Source organism: Peromyscus eremicus, chromosome 1, assembly GCF_949786415.1.
Source record: "Peromyscus eremicus chromosome 1, PerEre_H2_v1, whole genome shotgun sequence".
NCBI lineage: Eukaryota > Metazoa > Chordata > Mammalia > Rodentia > Cricetidae > Peromyscus > Peromyscus eremicus.
Window position 1 is genome coordinate 38667683 of NC_081416.1, and position 23724 is coordinate 38691406.

General features: G+C 45.0%; 1 protein-coding gene and 1 pseudogene across 1 annotated transcript in view; both read left to right on the top strand.

Annotated features, from left to right (window-relative positions):
* Positions 1-8691: 8691 nt before the first annotated feature.
* Positions 8692-23724, top strand: part of Mamdc2 (MAM domain containing 2) — a 118715-nt gene continuing 103682 nt past the window's right edge. Inside the window, exons 1-2 of the mRNA XM_059253774.1 lie at positions 8692-8988; positions 9314-9427. Coding sequence (XP_059109757.1) covers positions 8955-8988; positions 9314-9427 — 148 coding nt within the window. The 5' untranslated portion in view covers positions 8692-8954. The remainder of the gene's footprint in view (positions 8989-9313; positions 9428-23724) is intronic.
* LOC131908614 (ubiquitin-conjugating enzyme E2 D3-like) lies at positions 20465-20901 on the top strand (annotated as a pseudogene).

Genomic DNA, 23724 nt, shown 5'->3' on the forward strand with positions numbered 1-23724 from the left:
ATACAATATATTCTGATCATGGTTTCCCCTACCCCATCCCCTCCCAAATCCTTCCCACCTCCCTATCCGTCCAACTCCATGCCTTCTTTCTCTTTAGAAAACAAACAGGCAAATAAAAACAAACCAGAATTTAAAAGAAAAAAAAAGCATAAGAAACACATATGCACAAAGAGACACATATGAACCCAAAATAAAATCCATAAAATACAAAATTGGTAGCTGGGTCCTCTTGTGGGACTCCTAACAGCAGGAGCAGGGACTTTCTCTGACTCTTTTACTGGCTTTTGGGAACCTACTCCTCATACTGGATCACCTTGCCCAGCCTTAATACAAGGGGAGGTGCTTAGTCTCACTGCAACTTGATATGCCATGAGAGACCTGCCCTTTCTGGATGGAGATGGAAGAAGAGGGGATTGGGGAATGGAAGCAGGGTGTAGGATGGGGAGTGGGACTGAGAGAAGGGAATGGGGGAGGCTGCGGTTGGGACATAAAATAAATAGATGAGTAAAAACAAGACAAAAAAATACAAAATTGGAAAGCATAATACTCAAACATAATGCAGTAACGTAAAAAAAAAAAAACCAAAGCAATATGAGAAAAAAATCTACAAAAATATTATTGAGTTCATTATTGAGGCCATCTACTGCTAGATATGGGCCTACTCATAAGTGTGGTTTGTATGTCCAGTGAGACTCTGTTGGAGAGAACTAATCTTTCCTTTGTGAGCAGTTATCATCAGATATAGCTTCTTAGTTTGGGATGGGATCTCATGCTCACTTCCTGCTCTCAGTGCTGAGACCCCATCTGGCTTGGACCTGTATAGGCCCTGTGCATGCTGCCACAGTCTCTGTGAGTTCATAGGTGTGTCAGTCCTGTTGAATCTAGAAGACACTGTTTCTTTGGTGTCCTCCATCCCCTGTGGCTCTTACAATCTTTCTGCCTCCTCCTCTACAGGGTTTCCCTTACCCCATCTCCTGAGGGGAGGAATGTGATGAAAACATCCCATTTAGGAGTGAATATCCCAAGGTCTCTCACTTTCTGCACATTGTCCAGTTTTGAGTCTTTGTATTAGTTCCCATTTATTGCAGGAGGAAGCTTCTCTGATGATGGCTGAGTGAAACACCGATCTATGAGTATAACAGAATGTCATTAGGAGTCATTTAATTGCTGTTCCATTAGCAGAACAATAGCATTTGATCTTCCCTTAGGTCCATTGCTTGATTATCTAGTCTTGAGTTCTTGGCCACCCAAGCTGTGTCAGGCATAGGTTCCATCTCATAGAGTGTGCCTTAAATCCAATCAGATGGTGGTTGGTTACTCCCACAATTTCTGTACCACTATTGCACCAGCATATCATGCATGTAGGTCACCATTGTAACTGTGCTGGTGATTATTATTATCCTCTGGTAGCATACCAAGTACTTTCCAGTTCCATGAACACTAGTCAGTAGAAGTGAGGACTCTAGTTAGGTACTAGCTTGACTTCTCTGTGTTCAATAAGACATGTAAGAGCTGTCTTTGGCAACAGGGCCTTGTCATCAGTTTCTGGAAAGCAATCAATAGCCTTGGCAATAGCCCAAGTTGTTTGGGGATTTCCATGGGGCCCCTTTTGCCAACAACTTAATTATATTTCATCTAGTTCTGACACTGGAGGTTTCACTTGTTGGCAAAAGATGTTAATATTTAAATGTGTATAGTGTCTAAACTGACTACATGACAACTCCATGGAATGGTTATGGGAAGGTTTTTACTGTAGATGGGAGGGAGAGAACAGCTAGAGGCATCTGGAAGGGTTCAGAGCAGAGATAGAAAGTAGTAAACTGAACATGGCCAGCAAACTAAATCTAACTATGAGAGAAACAGGAGTAGAGCAGAGAGAAGAGAGGGGTAGAGAGGAGAGAGAGAGAGAGAGAGAGAGAGAGAGAGAGAGAGAGAGAGAGAGAGGAAAGGAGAGAAAATAGCAGGGTTATAAGGAGAAATGAGAAGCTGGGAGGAGGAAGCCCATGAACTGGAGAAGTTTAGGGTAGGGGAGAAGGTGAAAAGAGCTAGGATACTAGCATAGACTCCAAAATGTGTAATAGTTACTTGTAATACTGAGGGAGCCTAGAGGCCAGCATGCACTTTGTATGCTAATAGGTACCACAGATAGTCACTTGTCCTTTCTTCCAGTGATAAGAGAAATGGCTCCTTTGGTAGAGAGAACCAGCTTCACAAGTTCCTGAGGAATTCTGGCTTTTGTCTAACCACCAGAATTTGGGGAAATGGAGTTTCCTTTGGACTTGACATATAGCAGAGGTGGAGCAGGGAAGAAGAAGGAAGAAAATGAGAAGATGAACAGAAACAGGAACAATGAGAGATAAAACTCTGTCTTAGTTGAGTTTCTATTGCTGCGAAGAGACACCATGACCATGGCAACTCTTATAAAGGAAAACATTTAACTGGGTGGCTTAGATTTTCAGAGGATTAGTCCATTATCATCATGATGAGTCGTGGTGGCATGCAGGCAGTCATGGTGCTGGAGATGGGAGCTGCGAGTCCTACATCTTGACCTTCAGGCAACAGGAAGTGGTCTGAGACACTGGGCATGGCTTGAGCATTTATGAGACCTCAAAGCCCACAGTGACACACTTCCTCCAATAAGGCCATACCTACTTCAACAAAGCCACACCTCCTAAGAGTGCCACTCTCTATGAGATTATGGGGTCAATTACATTCAAACTACCACCTTCCACTCCCTGGCCCCCATAAGCTGTAACAATATCATAATGCAAAATGCATTTAGTCCAACTTCAAAAGTCCCCATTACATTCAAACCATCACAAACTTCAAACACAATGTTGTGACATATACCAGAGGAGACCTAGATACTAAGGGAAGAGAAAAGATACATCAATGTTTTTCAAAACTATCTAACGTGAGAGAACTCAAAGCACAATGAGTGCTGAGAGTGTGGTTCCTGGGACTGTCACAAAGTCCTTTCTGCCTGTCCAAGTCACATAGAGAAATGTGGTTAGGGGGAAAGTGCAGTGGGTAGCCATTCCAGCTTTGATCTGGAAGTTCCAACCCCCACTGAGACTTCGGCAACTGCCACACCTACAAGGGGGGGCCAAGGGAGGTGCCTGGAGACCCGAGATCTGGATGGGCCAGCGCTTTCTCTGTTCCGGGACCCTGAGCAGAGCTCCAAGGAACACCACTGAACTGCGATACACCTTCTCCAGACCCCGTGACCTGCCTATCCCTTAATTTGTAAGTTACGCCATTAATTAAATCTCCTTTTAACTACGTGGAGTGGCCTTAATAATTTCACCAATAGGAAAGTTGTAAGACTCTGTTTCAATTTTGTTTTCTATGGAGTGGGATTGGCCACATGTGCTGGCGACAGACTCTGGCAGGGTAGGCAGTGTCCTTTCCCATCCTGTCTCAGTGTTCTATCTTCATGCGGCAAACTACAGCTCAAGAATAAAATTTTAAACTTCTGACAAGTTGAGGAGCTCCATTCTCCTTTGTTTTAAGTTAGCAAACAGCATTTGAAAACCAGGAGCTGTTCACAAAGACCTGGCTATCAATCTTCTTTTGAATAATGGCCAGAGCAGATTACACCCCCCCCCCACCCCCCCCATTGGTCTTGCCAGTTCACCACAGTGCCTGGTACTCCTGTTGCCTGCCTGGTACCAGTTCATTTCATTGATTTATGTTCCTTCCCTGACCCCTTGTATGGTGGTTTGAATGAGAATGGCCCCCATGGACTCATATATTCAAATGCTTAGTCATTAGGGAGTGGCAATACTTGAGAGAGTTTAGGAGGTGTGGCCTTGTTGGAGGAACTGTGTCACTGGGGGTGGGCTTTGAGGTCTCAAAAGCCCATGTCAGGCACACTGTCTCTCTTTCTTCCTGCTGCCTGCAGATCTGAATGTAGAACTCTTAGCTCCATCTCCAGCACCATGTCTGCCTGTGTGCCACCATGCTTCCCACCATGAAAATAGACTAAACCTTTGGAAATTGGAAGTGAGCTCCAATTAAACACTTTCCCTGATAAGAGTTGCTGTGTCAAGGTTTCTCTTCACAGTACTAGAACATTGACTAAGGCACCTTGATAATTCTGTGTGACTTTCTTCTACCTCACCAACACATTCTCTTCAAATTACTTTCTCATTGGCTCTTTTTCTATCTCCAAAGCAGAGACTTTGTCTTGTGCACCTGGATTTCTAGCCTCAAGCACGGCACTCAGGAAACATTGACTGAACTTATATTCCCATGATATTACACAGAATGAGAGGAAGGGAGAGCCATGCACAGAAGGGCATGTGGGTGCTGCAGACAGCTCTGTGCTGGAGCAGCACAGTGCATGCGGTGCAACTGCAAACCCGGGCTTGCTTTCTTCTTCTCCCAGGCAAACGCCTTCCAGAGCTTTTTCCAGCTATGGGAGAAGACAGCAAACAGTGACAGGAACTCCTGCAAGGAGCATCCACCTCTCACCTGCCTCTCTTAGGAAGCCTGAATTTGGAAGTCTCCAGGCCAGAAGTGATGCTAAAGAAAGCACAGAACCTGGCAAATCACAGCGGGGTTGGCCTGAGACAACAAGAGGCCACTATGGTGTGTGTTCTGACATGGAGAGCAGGTCATTTCTCTTCAGCGTGGGCTGTAGGAAGCCCCTGTTAGAAGAAGCATGCCTCAGAGAGTGCTGCAGTGCACAACCGCCGAGTCAGACATCCACGATCAAATCCTGGAGACTTAAGTGTGAACTTGAGCAAGTTAATTGACCACTCTTGACCTGTTTCCTTGTTTATAAAATGAGTATAATTACCACATCCACTTCACAGAGATATTGAATGAATTAAATGAGAGAAGGCATACTAAATGTCTGGCATACCTTTATGTCACACATGCATGTGTACAGAGAGAGAGAGAGAGAGACAGAGACAGAGACAGAGACAGAGACAGAGATCAGAACAAATGACTAAAACTTTTGCAGTGTTAGAGCCAGAAGTTCAAAATCAAGAGATTTGCAATGCTTGCTCCTCCAGGGCAGGGCTCTGGGGGGAAATCTATTTTTCACCCTCTCCAGCTTAAAGGTTCCATGCATTCCTGGAGTTGCATTAGTTCAATTCCTGTTCCATCTTCCTGTGATTTGCTGCACATGTCTGACTTCTCTTCTGCCTCTTACAACACTTCTTTACCATTGACTCAGGCTCATCTGGTAATCCAAGGTGATCTCATCTCAACATCTGTAACTTGATTACTTAACCATATAGACTCTCTTTCCAAATAAGGTCACAGTCGTGAGCTTAAGGATATATACATAACTCATTGGGGAGGACACTATTAACCTACCACAGTTACTAAATCTGTGTCCTTTTTTTCAGCCAGAGATTAACATGCATTTTTGAGCCTTTGACTAAACTAAATCTTAGGAGATATAGTTCTGGGTCCCTGGACCCAAATTCTCCTTTTCTAAATGATAAGATAGTACTGCAGCTATGTGGACTCCATACATAGTGACCAAAGGACAAGAGTTGATGCACAGAACTCCTAGATTCTCTGATTTCTTCCTCAGCCCTCTGCCTGCCTTCAACAATACCTCTTCTTCCTGTATAAAGGTCTGTGGTGGGCTTGATGTTTTCCTCATGCCCTCCAAGAAAGGATCCGTCATCTCAGTCATAGGAATACTGCCATCAAACAGTCTCCAGCTATCCACTTTTTCTGGTCAGCCTCAGCACTAGTAGCCCCCTTGCTCAAGATCACTCTTGAAGACAAGAGTGACTTTTCCAATGACTGACAGAGGTAGAGTACAAAGGCCAGGTCACTCCAGTCCATCATGGAGTTGATCAGGTAGGCTATTTTACCTTGAGTTCCCTTGGGCAGAACAGGGTTTGTGGGGCTTGCATTCAAGCTTTACTTCTCTCTTAGCCCAATCCTTCTGCCTTCTCCCTCCTTCCATAGGCATTGATCCCAGGGCAACTCCCAGTAAATTTCCTACACATTGAACCTACAGCAGTTTCCCCATCCATCAATTGAGGCTCATTGTGGTAGTCAACTTGCTGTTATTGAAATGAATACATGAGGTGATCAACTTATAAAGGGGAAAGTTCTCTTTAGGCTCACATTTTGGAGGTTTCTCCTTAAACCATGGTGGGGAACATGTACCAGAGCAAAGTCGTTGAGTTTATGATCAATATTTTAAAGAAAAAAGGAAGAAGAAGCTTGGATCTCACTACCCCTCTAAGGGCACACCCCCAACAACTTGAGGACCTCCTAGAAGGCCCCACCTCTTAATCTTCCATAATCTCCTCATAGCACTGGTTGGGAACCAACCTTTTCTTTGACACAAGGTCTTTCAGGAGCATTCCAGATCTAAACTGTAATAGCAACCATACCAACATCTTATGGAGGTCAAAATGAGATTATTTCTATTAAATACTTATAATAGCATATATAATAAATGTTCATTTCCCCTCCTAACTGAGGGAATGCATATAAACGCATATGCCAAACAAGTTTCTGGTCCTTTGAATCATAACTTGCTGAAAATATGTCTCAACTTCAAAATGGGGTCCTGTGGAATATTCCTTTACACTGTGTGAATATATGTCACTGTAATTGGTTTAATAAAAAAAAGTTGAATGACCAGCAGCTAGGCAGATTTTTCAGGGCAGAGAGAATGCTGGGAAGAAGAAGGGTAGAGTCTGGGTTGCCAGCCAGAAGTGGAAGAAACAGCATGAAAGTACATACATGAGGTAAACAGGCCTCAGGGAAGCATATAGATTAATAGAAATGGGTTAATTTAAGTTATAAGAGCTGGCTAAAAACAAGCCTAAGCTATTGCATGATCTTTTATAATTAACAAGAAGTCTCCATGTGGTTGTTTGGGAGCTAGCGGTCCCGATGAAAAACTCCTCCTACAGGATCCCAGACACTTTTCCAAATTAAGGAGATGGCTATTAGATTTTCCACTACTAAAGTGACACCAGAGTCAGACACCAGGCCTAACCAGGCAGCAAAGTGTCTTTGAAGAAGAGCATTTTGAACAGTGGGAATGGCTAGTCCAGCTGAGAGGACACAGCTGGACTATTTGGCAGGAGGAAAGCAAGTCAAGCTGTTGAGGACTGAGGAGTAAGAGAATGAGAAGAGATTTGGTAAGACTTTTGTGAAAAATTTGGATTTTGGTAAATGATGTGGGAAATTGTTGGGTCTGGAGCAAAGAGTGGCATGGGCCTATTTCTGTGTTAAAGGGAGGCCCTAAGGACTCTATTAAGAAGGAAATGTGGTGGGGCAAGGCAGAAGTGGGAAGATCAGCATCAGGAGGCCATTGTGGTGTCCCAGGCTGATAAAAATGCCATCATGGATCAATCAGGGCCTGACTATGAAGCAGGTCAGCAGCTGGTGTGGTGTCTGTTCTGAATAGGCAAGATTTGGCATTGTCTTGGGAGGAGGAGAACAGTCAGTCAGGCGTGACTCTTGATTCTGAAGTTTTCCTGTCCCCAGCAAGTGGGAAACGTTAACTGAGACGTTAAAGAGGAAGTTAGAGAATATGAGCCGTTGTCTTTGTGACCTGTTAAGTATTAGACAACTCACAAGCATCCAAATGGAAACGGAGGTGACAGTGAGACAGGAGCCCGCCACGCTGAGCTGCCGGGGCCAGAATAAGTTTGAGAGTCGTCAACCAATGGTGACATTTAAGTCAGTGGGGCTGAGTACAGCACTAAAGAAAGGGACGCAGGAGACTAAGGGAAGAGCTTTGGTACTCTAGTGTCAAGGGTCAGGGAGAGAGGGCATCCAGACTCGAGGAGACAGCGGCTGGTGGAAGACAGGGAAAACAGCCTTGAGAGGTGAAACTGAGCAGAGCCTTGACAGATGAACAGGAATGTTTTAGACCAGTGGCCCTTGCTGGTTCCAGGCCAGCCACAGCTGGAAATTGATTAGAAACGTTCAGAATCATGAGTCCCATTCCAGAAGTACTGGATCAGGGACGCAAGCATGGACCTCTTCGAGGGATAAAAAACAAAAACAAACCAACAAAAAAACCCCACTCCAGTCACAGAATTGCCGCACAAATTTACAAAGAAGATTAAGTAACAGTAAAAACTAAGGGTGAGGACATTGTTGGAGACTTGTTCAGGCTCAAACTTGTAATAAATAGATCTCAAGGAAGTGACCCCCCCCCCTCAACCCTACACTATGATGGCTGTTTGGAGAAGAGGAATGCCCCCCATTTCACTGGACCAGGGAATGCTGAGCACCAAGCATGCCAGACATTCCTCTGGCTAAAAATGGGGGGGGGGGTGCTATTCCAGGGTTAACAACACTGGGTCATTAGTTCTGAACCCGAAAACTGAAGCTTATCCCACCTCCCCACCCCCACCACATCCAAAATTTCCTCTAGAAAGCCCTAGCAGAATTCCATCCCTTTCCAATCCGAGGAAAAGTGGTTAAAATTAGGATCAGTCCCGAGAGATTGACAAGCTAGATGCGGTGGGGGAAGGCTGTCCCCTGAAATAAGCTGTTTCCCACCGCGAATGGGCGGGGCAGGAACCTCTGGTGGCAACCCAGCAGAAGGACGGCCCCTTCCAAGTGTGTGCAAGAGGTCTGGTCCCCAGCTTTAAAATTCTGGACGCACCGAGTGCTGACCTCTCCTCTCCCCGCGCAGTGGTGGCTAGCCCTTCCCAAGTGTGCAGTTGTCTCCTCCCTGTCCAGCCCCGCGGCGGTCGTCCCGCGCCCAGCTGGGCTACAAGTGGCCGAGTGCTGCAGCCCTGCGCAGCGCGCTCTGCACGCAGGCGTCTTGGCTTGCGGCTCCGCGGGCTCTACGAAGTTGAGCAGCTAGCTGCTCAGCCTGTGGCATCTCCTGCGGGTCCCCAGCTCCCTGCCTCTCTTTCTCTCTCTCTCTCCCTTCCCTCGGAGCAGCGGGTCCTAGTGAGCCAGCAGCCCTCTCAGGGGCTTCCTGCCTGAAGTGTGCAACTATGCTGCTAGGGGGAATCCTGCTGGTAGTGCAAGGTAAGAACTGACAGGGAGACCCCCTGAGGGCGTCCTGGAAACTCTCTTCTACTCGGGCTGGCAGGGTGGGGCTCCAAGTGTTGGCTCAGTCATCCAACGGCTCTTCTGGATCATTCGCAGCCACTAAGCTCCCTGCCCTGGTCAAGCTTGGGATGAGGGTGGGCATGGAGTTGCACAGAGGAGGGTCCCGGGAGTGTTGAGAGAGGATATGCATCTTTCTCTCCCTCCTTCCCGCAGGCCTCCCCAACCTTCACCAGGTAGTCCCCAGGGCTGGTGCAATGCTGCCAGGCAGAAGCCCAAACTGAAAGTCCCTTTGTGCCCACAGCCTTGCAGTTTGCCAGTGCCCTGGACCTGCCCGCTGGCTCCTGTGCCTTTGAAGAGGGCACTTGTGGCTTTGACTCGGTGTTTGCATTTCTGCCTTGGATTCTAAATGAGGAAGGTAAGGGGGCTCCAGGGAAAGGTGCCCGAGGTGAACTTTCTTCATAGCTTGCCCTCCCCCCCTCGCGCCCCCCGGAAATAAAGTTATCTTGGAGTTAGTTCCCTTTGGGAGGAAAACTGTGAGTCATGAAGCCTCCTTCCAACCACTCCTGCAGCCAAGGAGCAGCCAGGAAAACCATGAGGAAGGAACGGGGCTGTGTACCTGGCTCTGAGCATGCACTCCTACCCGCAGCATACCCTATTGAAAGAAACAAAGTGGGGTGGGGGTGGGGGTGGTAGTAATGCTAATGACTGTCACCACTAGCCTTGTGCCCCCTGCAGGCCGATAGCCTGGCTGATCTTCAGCGGGCACGTGCCTGAGCTGAGAAACTCGATGGGATCGGGATCATTCTCAGGAAGCTTTGCAGAAATGTTTCCACGCTGCTGTGAGGGTCCTCAGGTCTAAGACCTCCCGCTTAGGTCCACTCCCACAGCAGTTTTGCCTCTGATTCATCCGTTACCATCCCGTGTCTAATTCAGCACTGGACACTCGAGTTAACTCCAACACAGAGTATCTGAAGCCACTGGGCTGGGGCCAGTTGGCCATAGTCTCAGTGCTCTGCACTGCTTGGGTTCCTGGGACAAAATTTAAATGACAAGAAGTCTGATGAGTCTTCTTAACTGTTGTTTACAGTAAAAACATTTCAATAGCCAGCACTGATGTCCCTCTTCTCCTTTCTCTGCTCCTGTCGCCATCATTTTGAAGCTAGACCATTTATTTGGGCTTGGGGTAGACTCCTTTAAAAGACATGCCGCCAGAAAGGACGCCAGCTGACCTTCCTCCCAACTCAGTTGTCCTCAAGTTCAAGTCATCCAGCCTGGCTCCCCGGAACAGGACCCTTGCTTAGGATGTCACCGCAGTGCTCCCTGCCCAACCGCGAGTCTTTGGGAACCTGGCCAAAGCTTCCCTGACCCACACAGGTGGCTGATAATAGCGCTGGCATGAGAATCTGAGCCTTCAGAGAGTCACGTGGTTGACTGAGTGACCAGCACTGATCTGTTCCGCTAGGGGACGAAACCAGAAGGTGCTAAGTCAGTTTTATCTTTGTCTCCAACACTTGCCAGGTCCTGAGTGCAGTTTACCTAGGCATACATGAGAAAGAGCAACTTGTTGAAGGGCTCCCTGCCCTGCTGGTGGCTTTAGGGAAGACTTTATCATTCCCGTTCTGTTCTCCGCTCTAGCTGTGTTGGAAAGATGGCGCTGCCTATGTTGGGGCAGTGGCTTTGGGAGCATTGTTCTCTGGTTTGCAAGGCTTCTCAAAGTTTCTTTAAGGAGGCATCAGGATGACCTGGCGGGCATGTTCCAACCGTTTCCTTTCCCTTCTTGAGGTCTGATTCAGTGGTCTGGATCGAGGCCTGAGAATTTCTCACAAGTTCCAAGATACTAGGACCACTGCTGCTTCTACTGATCTGGGAGCCATACTATGGGAATCCCTGACTACCACCGTGTATACACACACACACACACACACACACACACACACACACACACACACACAGGTGCACATGCACACATGCACCTATATACCTATGCTGTTAGTCCCAAGTAAGACCAGGATCAAAATGAACCACTCACATAGACCTGAGAGTGAACAGCTCCCAGAATATTGTGTTCTAAGCTCACTTGTGTCAGGCTGCTGTGGCCCTAGGGGGAAAAAAAAAAGAAATGGATGTCTTTCTCACATCCAGGAGTCTGAGTCCTGAAGTGCTCTCTATGGCCTCCATCAGATCAAAACTGCCTCCCATCCAGAATCCTGGGTGAGCATGCCGCTGCCTGCTGAGCACAAGACCCTCCCTGGCTGGCAGGAAGTGCTGTGCTGAGCTGGCATCTCTGTACCAATGTAGCTGTTAAACAGCCCCCTCCAGGGAAAACGGGAAGATGCCTATAGGGAAAGGTGATTACACTTTAATCATGTAATAAAGGCACTGCGGCTCTTCCGCTTTCTTTCATGTGGCCACTGCTTTCTGGCTGGAGGCTAGGACCACTGGCTGGGCTGGATGACATTAATTCATCCTATTCTGATGACTCCAGGGTAGAGCAGGCAAGTTAGGCTTCCATCAAAGTTTCAAAGGCTGGAACGTGGACATAACTGCCCACTGTAGACACTGGGGCAACAAGGCAGATGTGTGCCAGCTGCTGCACTTGCCTGTGAGGAGTGAGCGCCGAGAATTCCCCTTACTCTAGTTTGGGAAATTAAAGTAATAAAATGGTCCCAGGCTAAAATTTGGGAGGCTGTTTAAAAGCCTCCACTTTATTGCAGAAACTCTTTGAAAGAGATTCCAGACGCCTCTGTGTGCTGCATCCACCAAGAAAGCTGTGAATGTCACAGACTTTTACCCACAAGTCCTTGCAACACAAATAGCACTTCTTATGTGTCCTTGGTCAGTAAGTTAACCTATAGTGGAGAGAGCAATGCCAATGTCCAGTGAAGGGTTAATTCCAGAAATCAATCTGTAAATTAGAATTTCCTAAAAGAAGGTCAGGTCTTGGAATAGTTGATGAGCAACCCCAAGCCACACAGCCCCTGCAAAACTAGGTGAGGCCCATTTCTTGGTTTATCTAAGTGTTAGATCTCTATGCATTTCTTATTACCTGGTTCATGGTCATATATATATATATTCCTACCTTGTCGACATAGGTGACATTATATCAAACTCAAATTGGAACTTGCTCTGAAATCTTAGGTTTGAATTCAATCTTAGGAAATAAGAGACCCATTTTATACTGTAAAAACTTCTTCATTCATTTATCTTTAACAAAATTACCTTTATTCATGCCTCACGCAGGGAATTCTGGATCCCATTTAAGCAACAATCCTCAGCTAAAATTGAGACTGTTCCCCACTTCCCTCATGATATCCATAAAGGCAGAAGCCCTTTGGCTGAGGCTTCTTGGAGAACAGACAGTTAGCCTCACAGTTCAGACTAGTGAATGAGTGGGCTTTGGTCTTGGTTTTGGCTGGGTATCTTAACCTTCACTCTCTAAGAAGCCACAGGCTGAGCACTGGGAGGAAGGACAAAACTCAACACAGGTACTGTTCTTTTAACTTCAGCAGAGAAGGTAGATGTGGGAATGACTCCGGCTAGGAGAAAGTAAAAAGGACATTCAAAGTATTTATAAGGAAGATCTACTTCGTGTTTCCTTGATAGTGTCCAAAGAGGGAGAAATTTAAGAAACAGATGGGTGGCTTTTGTACCTCAGAGTGAACGACAATATGGAAGCTGGGAAAGCATAACCAGGGGCAGGGTAGGGGACACAGCAGAGTGTACTAATACCTCATTGTAATGACATACCTCTCTCTCTCTCTCTCTCTCTCGCTCTCTCTCTCTCTCTCTCTCTCTCTCTCTCTCTCTCTCTCTCTCTCTCTCTCTTTCCTACACCCAGACTCTTTCCTTGTTTTTTAAGGATACTCCTCCCCACTGGCCATCCGAGTTTCAGTTCTGCACACAGTCACATGCCAGTTATTATTAATAGTGATAAATCCTGCCTGATTCTTCTTGAGGCCCAGCTGGACCCAATGTCTGGCAAGGATCCCAATGGGCCTTTATGGAAGGCCCATTTTTTTCCTTCACTGTGCTGACCTTGGAAGGCCGCTGTAGCATCCCACCTAGACATCACCAAGTTGTCAAAGAAGATCTTGTCCCTATTGGTCCTGGCTGGATCCCTTTGGTCCCCATTGGTGTTACCCCTATTGACCATTTTAGTACAGCTTTCCCAGCAGAAGCTCCACTCACCCAAAACCCTGCTGGATAGAGGCCTGAAGTCAGAACAATCTAGAATGTTCCTTAGGTGCCTCTCAAAAAGACACTGACGGCAGAAATTTGCATCAGATGCAGCTCTTTGGAGTGTCTCTGGTGTTGCGGCTGCCAGTTTGAGCATGACTGTATGTTCTAGGCCTGAGCAGTTTGGGTCCTGCTCAGGCTCTGCATATGGTGTAAGAGCTGGACTGCAAAGGGTGTCCAATGCAGCCTATCTGCTTTTCACACTGTAGTCCAGACAGGCTAACACTCATAGTTGGGAACAGGGTCCCTGGCAACCCTGGGGCAGGACCCTGTCTCATCTGCTCAATACCATTCCTTTCCTCTGCATAGCTGGTGAACAGTGAGCCCTGGCTTCCAAGCCTCGAAGTGTTGGTAACACTTCATCAGAGATCCAGTCGGATGTTTAACATGTGGAAGAACGCAGATTCCTAAATGTAATGTTTGGGGCCTATCACACCCACAGAGAATGACATTTTATGTCATATAAAGATACATTCTCTCCAATTTGTAAGACCTGCATGCAATCTTCAGCATGTAGGAAAAATCTTGGCGCATAATTGGGACTCAATAAGTAGTTGAATGAATGAATCCAGCATCTGGCCATGAAAGCACCCTTGTGCCTTTGTTCACCTTCTGCTGTCTTTCCTTCACCTTCCAAGTCAGTTTCTTATCATGAGAAGCAGCTTGAACAGGCTGTTAGAAACCAAGATGGCCAGCTTGTGTTAGAACCAGGCACTGTTCCTTCAAGGGCAGTTGTCTTAGTTAGGGTTTCGATTGCTGCCATGAAACACCATGACCAAAAACAAGGTGGGGAAGAAAAGGTTTATTTGACTTACACTTCGAGATCATAGTTCATCCATCATTGGAGGAAGTCAGGACAGGAACTCAAGCGGGGCAGGAGCCTGGAGTCAGGAGCCAATGTGGAGGCCATGGAGGGTGCTGCTTACTGGTTTGCTCACCATGGCTTGCTTGGCCTGCTTTCTTATAGAACCCAGGACCACAAGCCCAGGGATGGCACTACCTACAATGGGCTAGGCCCTCACTTATTAATAATTAATTAAGAAAATGCCATACAGGCTTGCCTGAAGCCTGATCTTATGTAGGCATTTTCTTAATTGAGGTTCCCTCCCCTCAGGTGATTTTAGCTTGTGTCAAGTTGACATAAAACTATCCTGCTTAGTAGTGTTCATTATTTTTCCTCTCTAAACCTCAAAAGAGATATAAAGGGGCTGGAGAGTTGACTTGGTGGCTTAAGAGCACTGGCTGCTTTTCCAGAGTCCCTGGGTTCAATTCCTAGAACCCACATGGCAGCTTACAACCCTCTATAAATGCAATTCCAGGAGATCTGATGCCCTCTTCTGGCCTCTATGGGAACTGCACACATGGTGTTGCACAGACATCCGTGCAGGCAAAACACCCACACATGCAATAAAATGACAAAGAAAACAGGAATAATAAAAATACCTGCCTTTTAAGATTTTTGTGAAGATTATTCACACTGACACACTAACACATAATGACCACCGTGTGATACACATAACCTGATTCTCACACTATTACAAGACTTGTTTCTCAGCAACACTACACACATTATATATAAACATTCATTCTTCTAATTCAGCCTTCCAATACAGCTTCTGGGATGTGAAAGGCATGAAGGACGCTGTAACTTTCTTCTGCTTGTAGCTTTGCCATTTGCTTTTCATTACAGCAAGAGGGCGAACCTTCTTATCATCATTCTGTGTTAAGGCCCCGTGAGCTCCATCAAATGCGTGTGTGTGTGTGGAAGATACGTGTGTGTAAAGAAACAAGACTGCATCTCACACTTAGTTTGTTGTCTTTTTCGGCAGCTCACATCTTCTTTTTCTTTACAACTCATCATTTGCTCTCTGCCCCTTACTCTTCTTCCCACCTCAGGCTGTTCTCCATTTCTCTGTCTCACAGAGCTGGGGCCTCAGTCTTAACCGGTTCTTGGTACTGGTGATGTTAGTATCTCCACAAGACTCCCAGTGTGCTGATATTCACTCCTTGGCTTCAAGTAGCCTTCTACCCTCAACCTTCCTATCTACCAGCCTACTTGCCCTTCCTGAGTACTCCTTTTGAGATTTAGCCTGGACAGCTTCTGCCTGCCTGCCTGGCTTATGGGATAGACATTCTCAATATGGTCAGCCTCCCTCTAGGCCAACATCCAGGCTGAGTTCCTCCCCTTAGATTAGAGTGTTGACTGGGAGATGTTCTCTGGATCCTGGACCTCTCCCCCAGAGATGTCTGGGAATTTTTAGGATGTTTTCCTTCTCTTAATTACAGAAGTCAGCCAAGGTCACAGAATGCTGTCATGGGACTTCATGTTTGCTTTGCCATCCTTAAGTTTCTTCATCTACAATGACCATGTTTTGTAAGTTGTGTGTTGGGATATAATATTCAACAAAGTTTTGGCTCTTTCTGAGTGTGATGGTTTATCTCAGCACTCAGGAACTTGGAGACTGAAAGTTCAAAGCTGGCCTGAGCTATAGCACAAGGTCCAGGAGTATGCATCTCAACAAAAACAGGAGGTAGAGAGAGAAGGAAGAGGTCCTGGTTTTGTTTTTTAACAGGATTTATTTATTTTAATTGTATGTGCATGGATATTTTGTCTGCATGTATATCATTGCATCCTGTGGATGCAGATCTTATGATCAGAAGAGGGAGGCAGATCCCCTAGCACTGGAGTTACAGGTGGTTGTGAGCCACCATGGGGTGCTGGGAATCAAACCCAGGTGCTCCGGAAGAGCAGCCATTGCTCTTAACCTCTGTGCCACCTCTCCAACCCTAAAGTCCTGATTCATAAGTCCTTATCCTTAAACATGAGTGTATCTTTTATTAGGTCACCTGAAGCCTGGTCCTATTCCTATCTTATATAACAAACTTGATTTTTAAGAATTTGAGTGAGATCCAGCTATGCTAATAGAGGTTGGGACATTTCAATACATAGAGCCGGCAGGTAATGAACTCTTCCTGGGCATTCCAGATGATTAACCCTGATTTTCACACCTGTCAATTTTTCTAATACTCTTCCTCAATTTTTTTCATATGCTTACCCAATCAAATATATCCCAAAGATGCATTCACTATGATCTGGAGTCTTGACGTCTTTGACTATCAATTAGAAGATGTAGTACTGTTGCATACTGAAGAACACATTGCTAGTGATATACAAACAAGTTATTTAAGGGCAAGAAACTTTAGTGTGTCTGAAAATCCTGTCCCGAATACCTCCCTAGCCCATTTCATCTGGACATTCGTTCTCAACACTAGTTGGACAGCACCTGAACATTTCCTTTAAAGCAGTCATGTCCAGCTCCTACTCCAGAGGATTCCGATTTATGTGGCCAGCAACAGGCCCAGATTTCACATTGTTAGATAAACTGACTGGCTGACTGACAGACTGATTGACTGACAGACTGACATACATCTGTGGTTGAGAACTGGGCATAGGGATGACTGCCATTCCATAGCCCCTTCAGGTCAGCAAAGAAGAGACACCATCTCATTAGTGTGGTGATATTGTGTTCCCCAAAATATTGTGCACCCTAATAAACTTATCTGGGGTCAGAGACAGAACAGCCACTAGATACAAAGGCTAGAAAGTGGTGGCACTCACACCTTTAATCCTAGCACTCCAGAGGTAGAAATCCCTCTGGATCTCTGTGAGTTCAAGACCACATTGGAAATGGCCAGGCATGGTGACACACACCTTTAATCCCAGAAAGCAAGCCTTTAATCCCAGGGAGTGGTGGTAGAAAGCAGAAAGGTATATAAGGCATGTGGACCAGAAACTAGAAGCATTTGGCTAGTTAAGCATTTGGCTGGTTAAGCTTTCAGGCTTCTAGCAGCAGTTCAGCTGAGATTCATTCTGGATGAGGACTCAAAGGCTTCCAGTCTGAGGAAACAAGACCAGCTGAGGAACTGGTGAGGTGAGGTAGCTGTGGCTTATTCTGATTCTCTGATCTTCCAGTGTTCACCCCAATAACTGGCCTCAGATTTGATTTTATTAATAAGATTCTTTAAGATTCATGCTACACATTAGAAACCCATTAATGATTGTCATCTGTCCCCAAACTTCCTATCTCAGCATTCACAGTCTCAGCATTCACAGCATTCATGATCTGCTTCAAATTATATTTCTACCTTCCTCTCCTATTGATTCCTAGTACACTCTTACACAGCCTTAGTCTCTTGTCTCTGGCTCTCATTGCGCTGTTCTCTGCAGCTGCCTTTCTAGTCTCTTCTCCTACTCTTGCCTATTTTAAATGCTGCCATGGCTAGAGTATGATTTAATTATTTAATGTAGTTGGACTTTCTTGTCGGACTTTCTTTGGGACCAACAGCTCCCCAATAATGACACAGAGACTTCTTATTAATTATGAAAGCTTGGCCTTTAGCTTAGGCTTGTTCCCAACTAGCTCTTATAATTTAAATTAACCTGTTTCTATTAATTTACATTCTGCTGCATGGCTTTTTACCTCTCCTTCATAATGTACATCCAGCTTCCTCTGTGTCTCACTGACATCTCTTACAGCTCCAGATTCTCACCCTCAGTTCCTCTCTCTGCCTGGAAGTCCCACCTAACTTCTCCTGCCTAGCTATTGGACATTCAGCTTTTTATTAAATCAGTCATAGCAATACATCTTCACAGTGTACAAAAAGATTATCCCACAATTATTTAATTATACCAACTCAAGGGTCTGTATGTTATAAAGGCTTGGTCCCTAGTGTACAGAATTGGGCGAGTGTATGTTGAAACATTGGAAGTTGCTGTGGGATGTCCTGTATGTTGTGAATATATGTTGCTATGATTGATTGATAAATAAAACACTGATTGGCCAGTAGCCAGGCAGGAAGTATAGGATAGACGGGACAAACAGAGAAGAGAGGCTGGGAGGTGGAAGCTGGGGAGACGCCAGCCTGGTGTTCAGGGAGCAACATGTAAAGGCAACAGATAAAGCCACAGAACACATGGTAACATATAGATTAACAGAAATGGACTGAGTTAAGTGTAAGAGCTAGTCAATGGTAGGCCTGAGCTAATGGCCCAGCAGTTTAATTAATGTAAGTTTCTGAGTGATTATTTTATAAGTGGTTGCAGGGTCCGTGGTGCTGGGCAGGACTGGAGAAAACTCCAGCTACAGGAAGTCCTTAGGTGCTGGGGACATGTCCTTGGAAGGGACTGTAGGACCCTGCCTGTCCTTTCTCTTACTGTGTCAGTTCCAGATGTGACAGTTTTGCTCTTCTGTGCCCTCCCACCATGATATGTTGCTATCAAGAGATCACATGAATGGGGCTACCTAATCTTGGTCTTGAAGCTTTAGAAACTGCAAGCTGCGTGATTCTTTTTTTATATGTAAAACTAGTTGCCTCTGGCATTTTATTGTAGTACTGCAAAGCTGACTAATGCAAATGCTATAAGATGTTTTAAAGCCCAGTTGCTCATAAAACATTCCACCACCATCTCAGACGAACGAGGCATTTCCCTTCCCTCCCTTTACAAAGCTCTCCACGTTCCACCCTGTGAAATCTTATTAGTGTCTCATATTGATGTCTCCACCCTTTCATCTATCAGAGGCTTGATGGAGAGTAGATGGCATTAGCAAACACTCTGCACCTAATCTAATGTCCTTTTGAGAGTAGATAGAAAAATAAAAACGCTCAACATTTTTTCTCATAGTGAAAGAGGCTGTGTTTCGTAGTCCTTCCTACTTGAGGAATTCAAAGAGTTTAGAAGCTCACATTGTAATTTACAGATGTCATGGTGAAGCAGCATCTAGCTTATCTCAGCCATGCCTGGTCTGTGACATGCCAGTGGACAAATAGCTCTAGGGCTATTCCCCATCAAGGCTCCTAAGTGCCTTGACCCTCCGCCATCATAAACAAGCACATTGAGGGCTGGAGAGCACTCCTGCTGACCCTGAGAAGTTGCTTTTGGCCAAAGATGACTAGGCTTTGTACAAGCTGTTGGAAATAGTGTTTCTAAGGAATTCACGTGTGAGGTGTCAGTAGTGCCCATTTTGATGGGGAGAAGCAGAGATGGATATTCTTCTGCTCCAGGGAGGGAGTTCTTATGCAGGGATGTGGCATCTGGGGAAACCAGAGGATAGAGTGTGCGGTCAGTAAAATCTGCTGGAATGCCTGGTTTCCCTGTTTTATGTCCTTGGGGGATTCTGAGGCTAAGAATGAGATAATAAAATAATCAAGCAGTGTAATGCCAGAGAGCCATAGAGTAACGAATGAATCCTATGTTCTATAGGAAAGAGCTGTTAAAGAATATTTATCCTATCAGTGAGCTTTGGAGTGCCCATTGGGAGCTATGTTAGTAAATGGAGGGTGCATTACATAGGGTACATGTGTGTGGAATTCATAGACACAGGTCCTGTCCTTGGCGGCAGTCATAGACCAATGAGACTAAACAAGTATCTATAATTTATGGGAGAGATTAGAAGGAACTGTGTATAATCAATCTATCATCACAAGTAACAAAAATGGCTATTTAAGTAGAGCAGAAGGGGACTTGTTTGCAGGGACTCCGTCAGCTCCCAACACCACTAAGCTCTCCAGAGGGCTATATTTGAGTGGGAATAACCAGATGCCAGATCTTACTAGAAGAACTATTTATATGACCTTTCCAATAGAGATTGGTTACTCCACTGCTGGACCTGTTCGTTCAGTAGCTATGAGGCTACTCCCTGTAGGGGGACCTTAAAACAGGGACACCAGCTGAGGACTGTTCAGTAATCCATGAGGTAATACAGGGAGCAGGAGAACTGTGTGTGAAAGGGAAGGAATGAGTAAAGTACTACAAAGTGGACTTAATTGTCAGTGCTGGATGAATCCTCGGATGCCAGGAGCGAGTCGAGGAAAGTGACCCTCAGATTTCTAGTTTGGGAAGGTGGTACTAAGATTTGGAATAAATTCAAGAGGAACCTCATATTTAGGATAGGAGAGAACACCATATCTTCTAAGCTGCTCGGGAAAGATCCAAGTGGGGATCTCCAGCAGGTGTTTGATGTTATGATCTATAGTCACCCCCCTGCGGTTAGCCTGCAGGGCATTTTTCGCAACATCTGCCTCCTCTATACCTGGGTCTGGCAGAGCCAGTGTGAGAAGAGACAAACCCTTCCTCGACTTCGGGATAATAGGGAGTTGTGGCCCAACCTTTGAGTACTCATCGGGATAGTGAGGAACCAGGAGAAAAGCACAGACTATGGTGCTGAAACAGACTAATAAGGAACTTGGTGATTTGTCCTGAGATCCTCCAGCACAATTCTACAAGTCCAACTGGGGATGATATGTTTCACTGACAAGCCACTATTATGGGACCCAACGACAGCCCATATCAATGTGGTATATTCTTTTTGACAATTCATTTTCCTACAGATTACCACTTCAACCACCTAATGTTGCGCTTATAACTAATATTTATCATCCAAATATTAACAGCAATGGCAGCATTTATCTCGATATTCTAAGATCACAGTGGTCTCCTTCTGCCTTAGCATTTCTAAAGTTCTTTTATCCACTTGTTCACTGCTATGAACACCCAGATGACCCCCTAGTGCGAGAGATTGCACAGATCTTTAAAACAGCAGAGAAAAGCACAACAGAATATCTTGGGAATGAACTCAGAAGTACATCATGTGATGCTACCCCAAAGTCAGATCCCGCATTGTGGCTGGAATGAACTGTTCCTTTTTTGATTTTCTTATCCAGCTTCTCTCCTATCAGACCTCATCTTTTTTTAATTTTATTTTTTGTTTACCTCCTTCCATTTAGTCACATGCTCATCAGAGAAGACTTAAGTTCTTTGGACAATAACTGCTTTAAGGAACTGTAAAGTAGTTAGCAGAGAACAATTGCCCAAGATTCAGAATTTAATTTAAAAAAACTGGAGCATGTGAATTATATGGCCAGTGTCTTCACTCTAACTTGGTTATGGTACTAAACTCATTACTCTAACATGCTGAAGAAACCATATGAGGGGGAGGGAGATGGAAGGATACTCAGCCTTCACATCAAAGGGAGCAGCATCATTCTAGTAGCATCCATTCTTGTTTAAGCCCTCCACTGTCAGAGATTTGAGGTTACATGATATGCTTATAACTGATGTGACTGGAAGATTGGTATTAAATTATAATGTCAGCAGAACACAAAAGGTGATGTATTTGATGTGTGTCAATAAAGGAATGACCTGCTCTTGTTCTACAGAGAGTGGAAATGGGGAGTCAAACACCCTTCGCATCCAAAAATAAGGTCTCAGAAGATTTTTAAATTTTCATTTGAATTATTAGGAGACTTGGAGCTATTAATCTATCTTCTAATACTGTCTAATATAGCACTGAATAAACAAAGCAAGTTGTCAATGGATGAGTGATCAACTAATAGCTCTCCCAGTAATTGATTTATTTCTCTTCAATAAGTTGCAGAAACCAATAGTGGAAAAAAAAAGAATTTGAAAGTCATTTGCAGTCTGGAACAGACAGTGGCTGCAGAGTCTCCAAGCATACAAATAACAGCCAAACGCTTGGTCACAGATGACAGGAAGTCATCTTCACCTAGGAAGACTGGATTAGATAATAACAACAGGGGGCCAAGATGCTGAGGGATGCTGAGGGATGCTGAGGGGTGCTGAGGGATGCTGAGGGATGCTGAGGGGTGCTGAGGGCACAAACAGACCATATTAAATCAAACCTACTCCTGTTTGGTGAAAAATTCTAAGCACAAAGATTTGAATATTAGAAAAGAGATTCTGTTGTTGTGTTTTGTTTAGGAAGTGGAGACCAGAGCTTACTTGTAGATTAGGGGGAAGGACCTAGCGAAGAAAGAGGATTCAGCAGAGTTCAAATCAAATGGATGCCAGAGGATGATTTGGGTCTAAGGGAACTTTAGTGACAGAACATATTCTAATTCCCAGTGGGAGGTGGAAAGGGAACCCTGTGCCATACTCACATGGTAGCTGGGGTCCGTGACATACAGCTAGCAGCACTGAATGATGCCTGCCAAGCACAAGTATTGCCATTATCACTGACCTTCCCAACCATCTTGAAGGTAATGTAACCAATTAGTAATTTTACAGAAATTAAAATAAAGCCAACACAGAGTGTTGCCAGTCACAAGCCCTACTGGCTACAAAGGCTTGAGCTTCTGTGGGTTCCGGACAATCTCCCCTACACTTGCAGGGATCAGCACCAGGGAAGGCAGACTGACAGACTTCATGCCATTCTAGAGATCATGAAGAGCCTCGAAAAAATATTGGTGGGGCTACACATCCTAACTCTCCGTGCAGTTTTTCAGTGATAGCTAATATGTATCCCGTGCAGTCACAAGCCCTTGGGAAGGAAGCATCAGAAGAGGCAGGGAAATATGCTTTATTTTTCCCTAACAAATGAGAGTTTGCTCTCATTTGGAGGATTCACTTCTGAGGCCTCAGCGTAATCTTGGAAGAAAACTCTGGGGAACTTCATGGCCTGACCTATCATACTTTGGCAGTTTTACGGGATGCTCCTGAACTCCAGCTTCATCTCGTCTTACCGCGGAGGAATTGAAAGTACACTCAGCTCAGTGTGCTTGCAAGCTGGCTGTCCTACCAGACACACAGGCTGGTGCTTACTTTGTTCCTCACAGAATGGCCATGCTGCTGTGCACCAGGGTGATCTATAACTTAGCAAGACGCTTAGAGAAATTTCCATGCCTTATTTGAAAATGTTCTGCCTCTCTGCCAAGGAGAGCTGAAGTGTTGTTTGGGGCTGTGTTTATGGTGAGATGACTTTAATACGCTGCGCTTCCCAAGAAGCCGCCCCGTGTGCTTGCCAGCATCTTAGGACTGAGTCTAGCTAATTCACAATTACAACTCAGGAGCTTTTCTTCCCTTAGCCTCTAGGGTATTCTATTTCTGTAACTTTGTAAAAACACACTGTGTGTGCGCACACACACACACACACACACACACGTAGACACACACACAGACATATATATATATATATATATATATATATATATATATATATATATATATAATACATAATATATATTAGGGTCAAATTCCAGAGGATTTGCTTTCGCAAATGTGTTTTGATCCTACAACAAGCAATTTTAAGGCATAGACTTTATTGAAAGAGTGCTTTGTGTTCTATTACAAACCCTTAAAAAAAATGGGAATAAGGGTTGGAAATCACATCTTTGTTTCTGAATCATTTTCCTTTTTCCACAACTGTTGATGAGAAATATGTGAGCTGTGTGTGTGTGTGTGTGTGTGTGTGAGAGAGAGAGAGAGAGAGAGAGAGAGAGAGAGAGAGAGAGAGAGACAGAGAGACAGAGAGAGAGAGAGAGAGAAAGAGAGACAGAGAGAGAGAGACAGAGAGAGACAGAGAGAGAGAGAAAGAAAGAAAGAAAGAAAGAAAGAAAGAAAGAAAGAAAGAAAGAAAGAAAGAAAGAAAGAAAGAAAGAAAGAAAGTCAACACTGGCTGT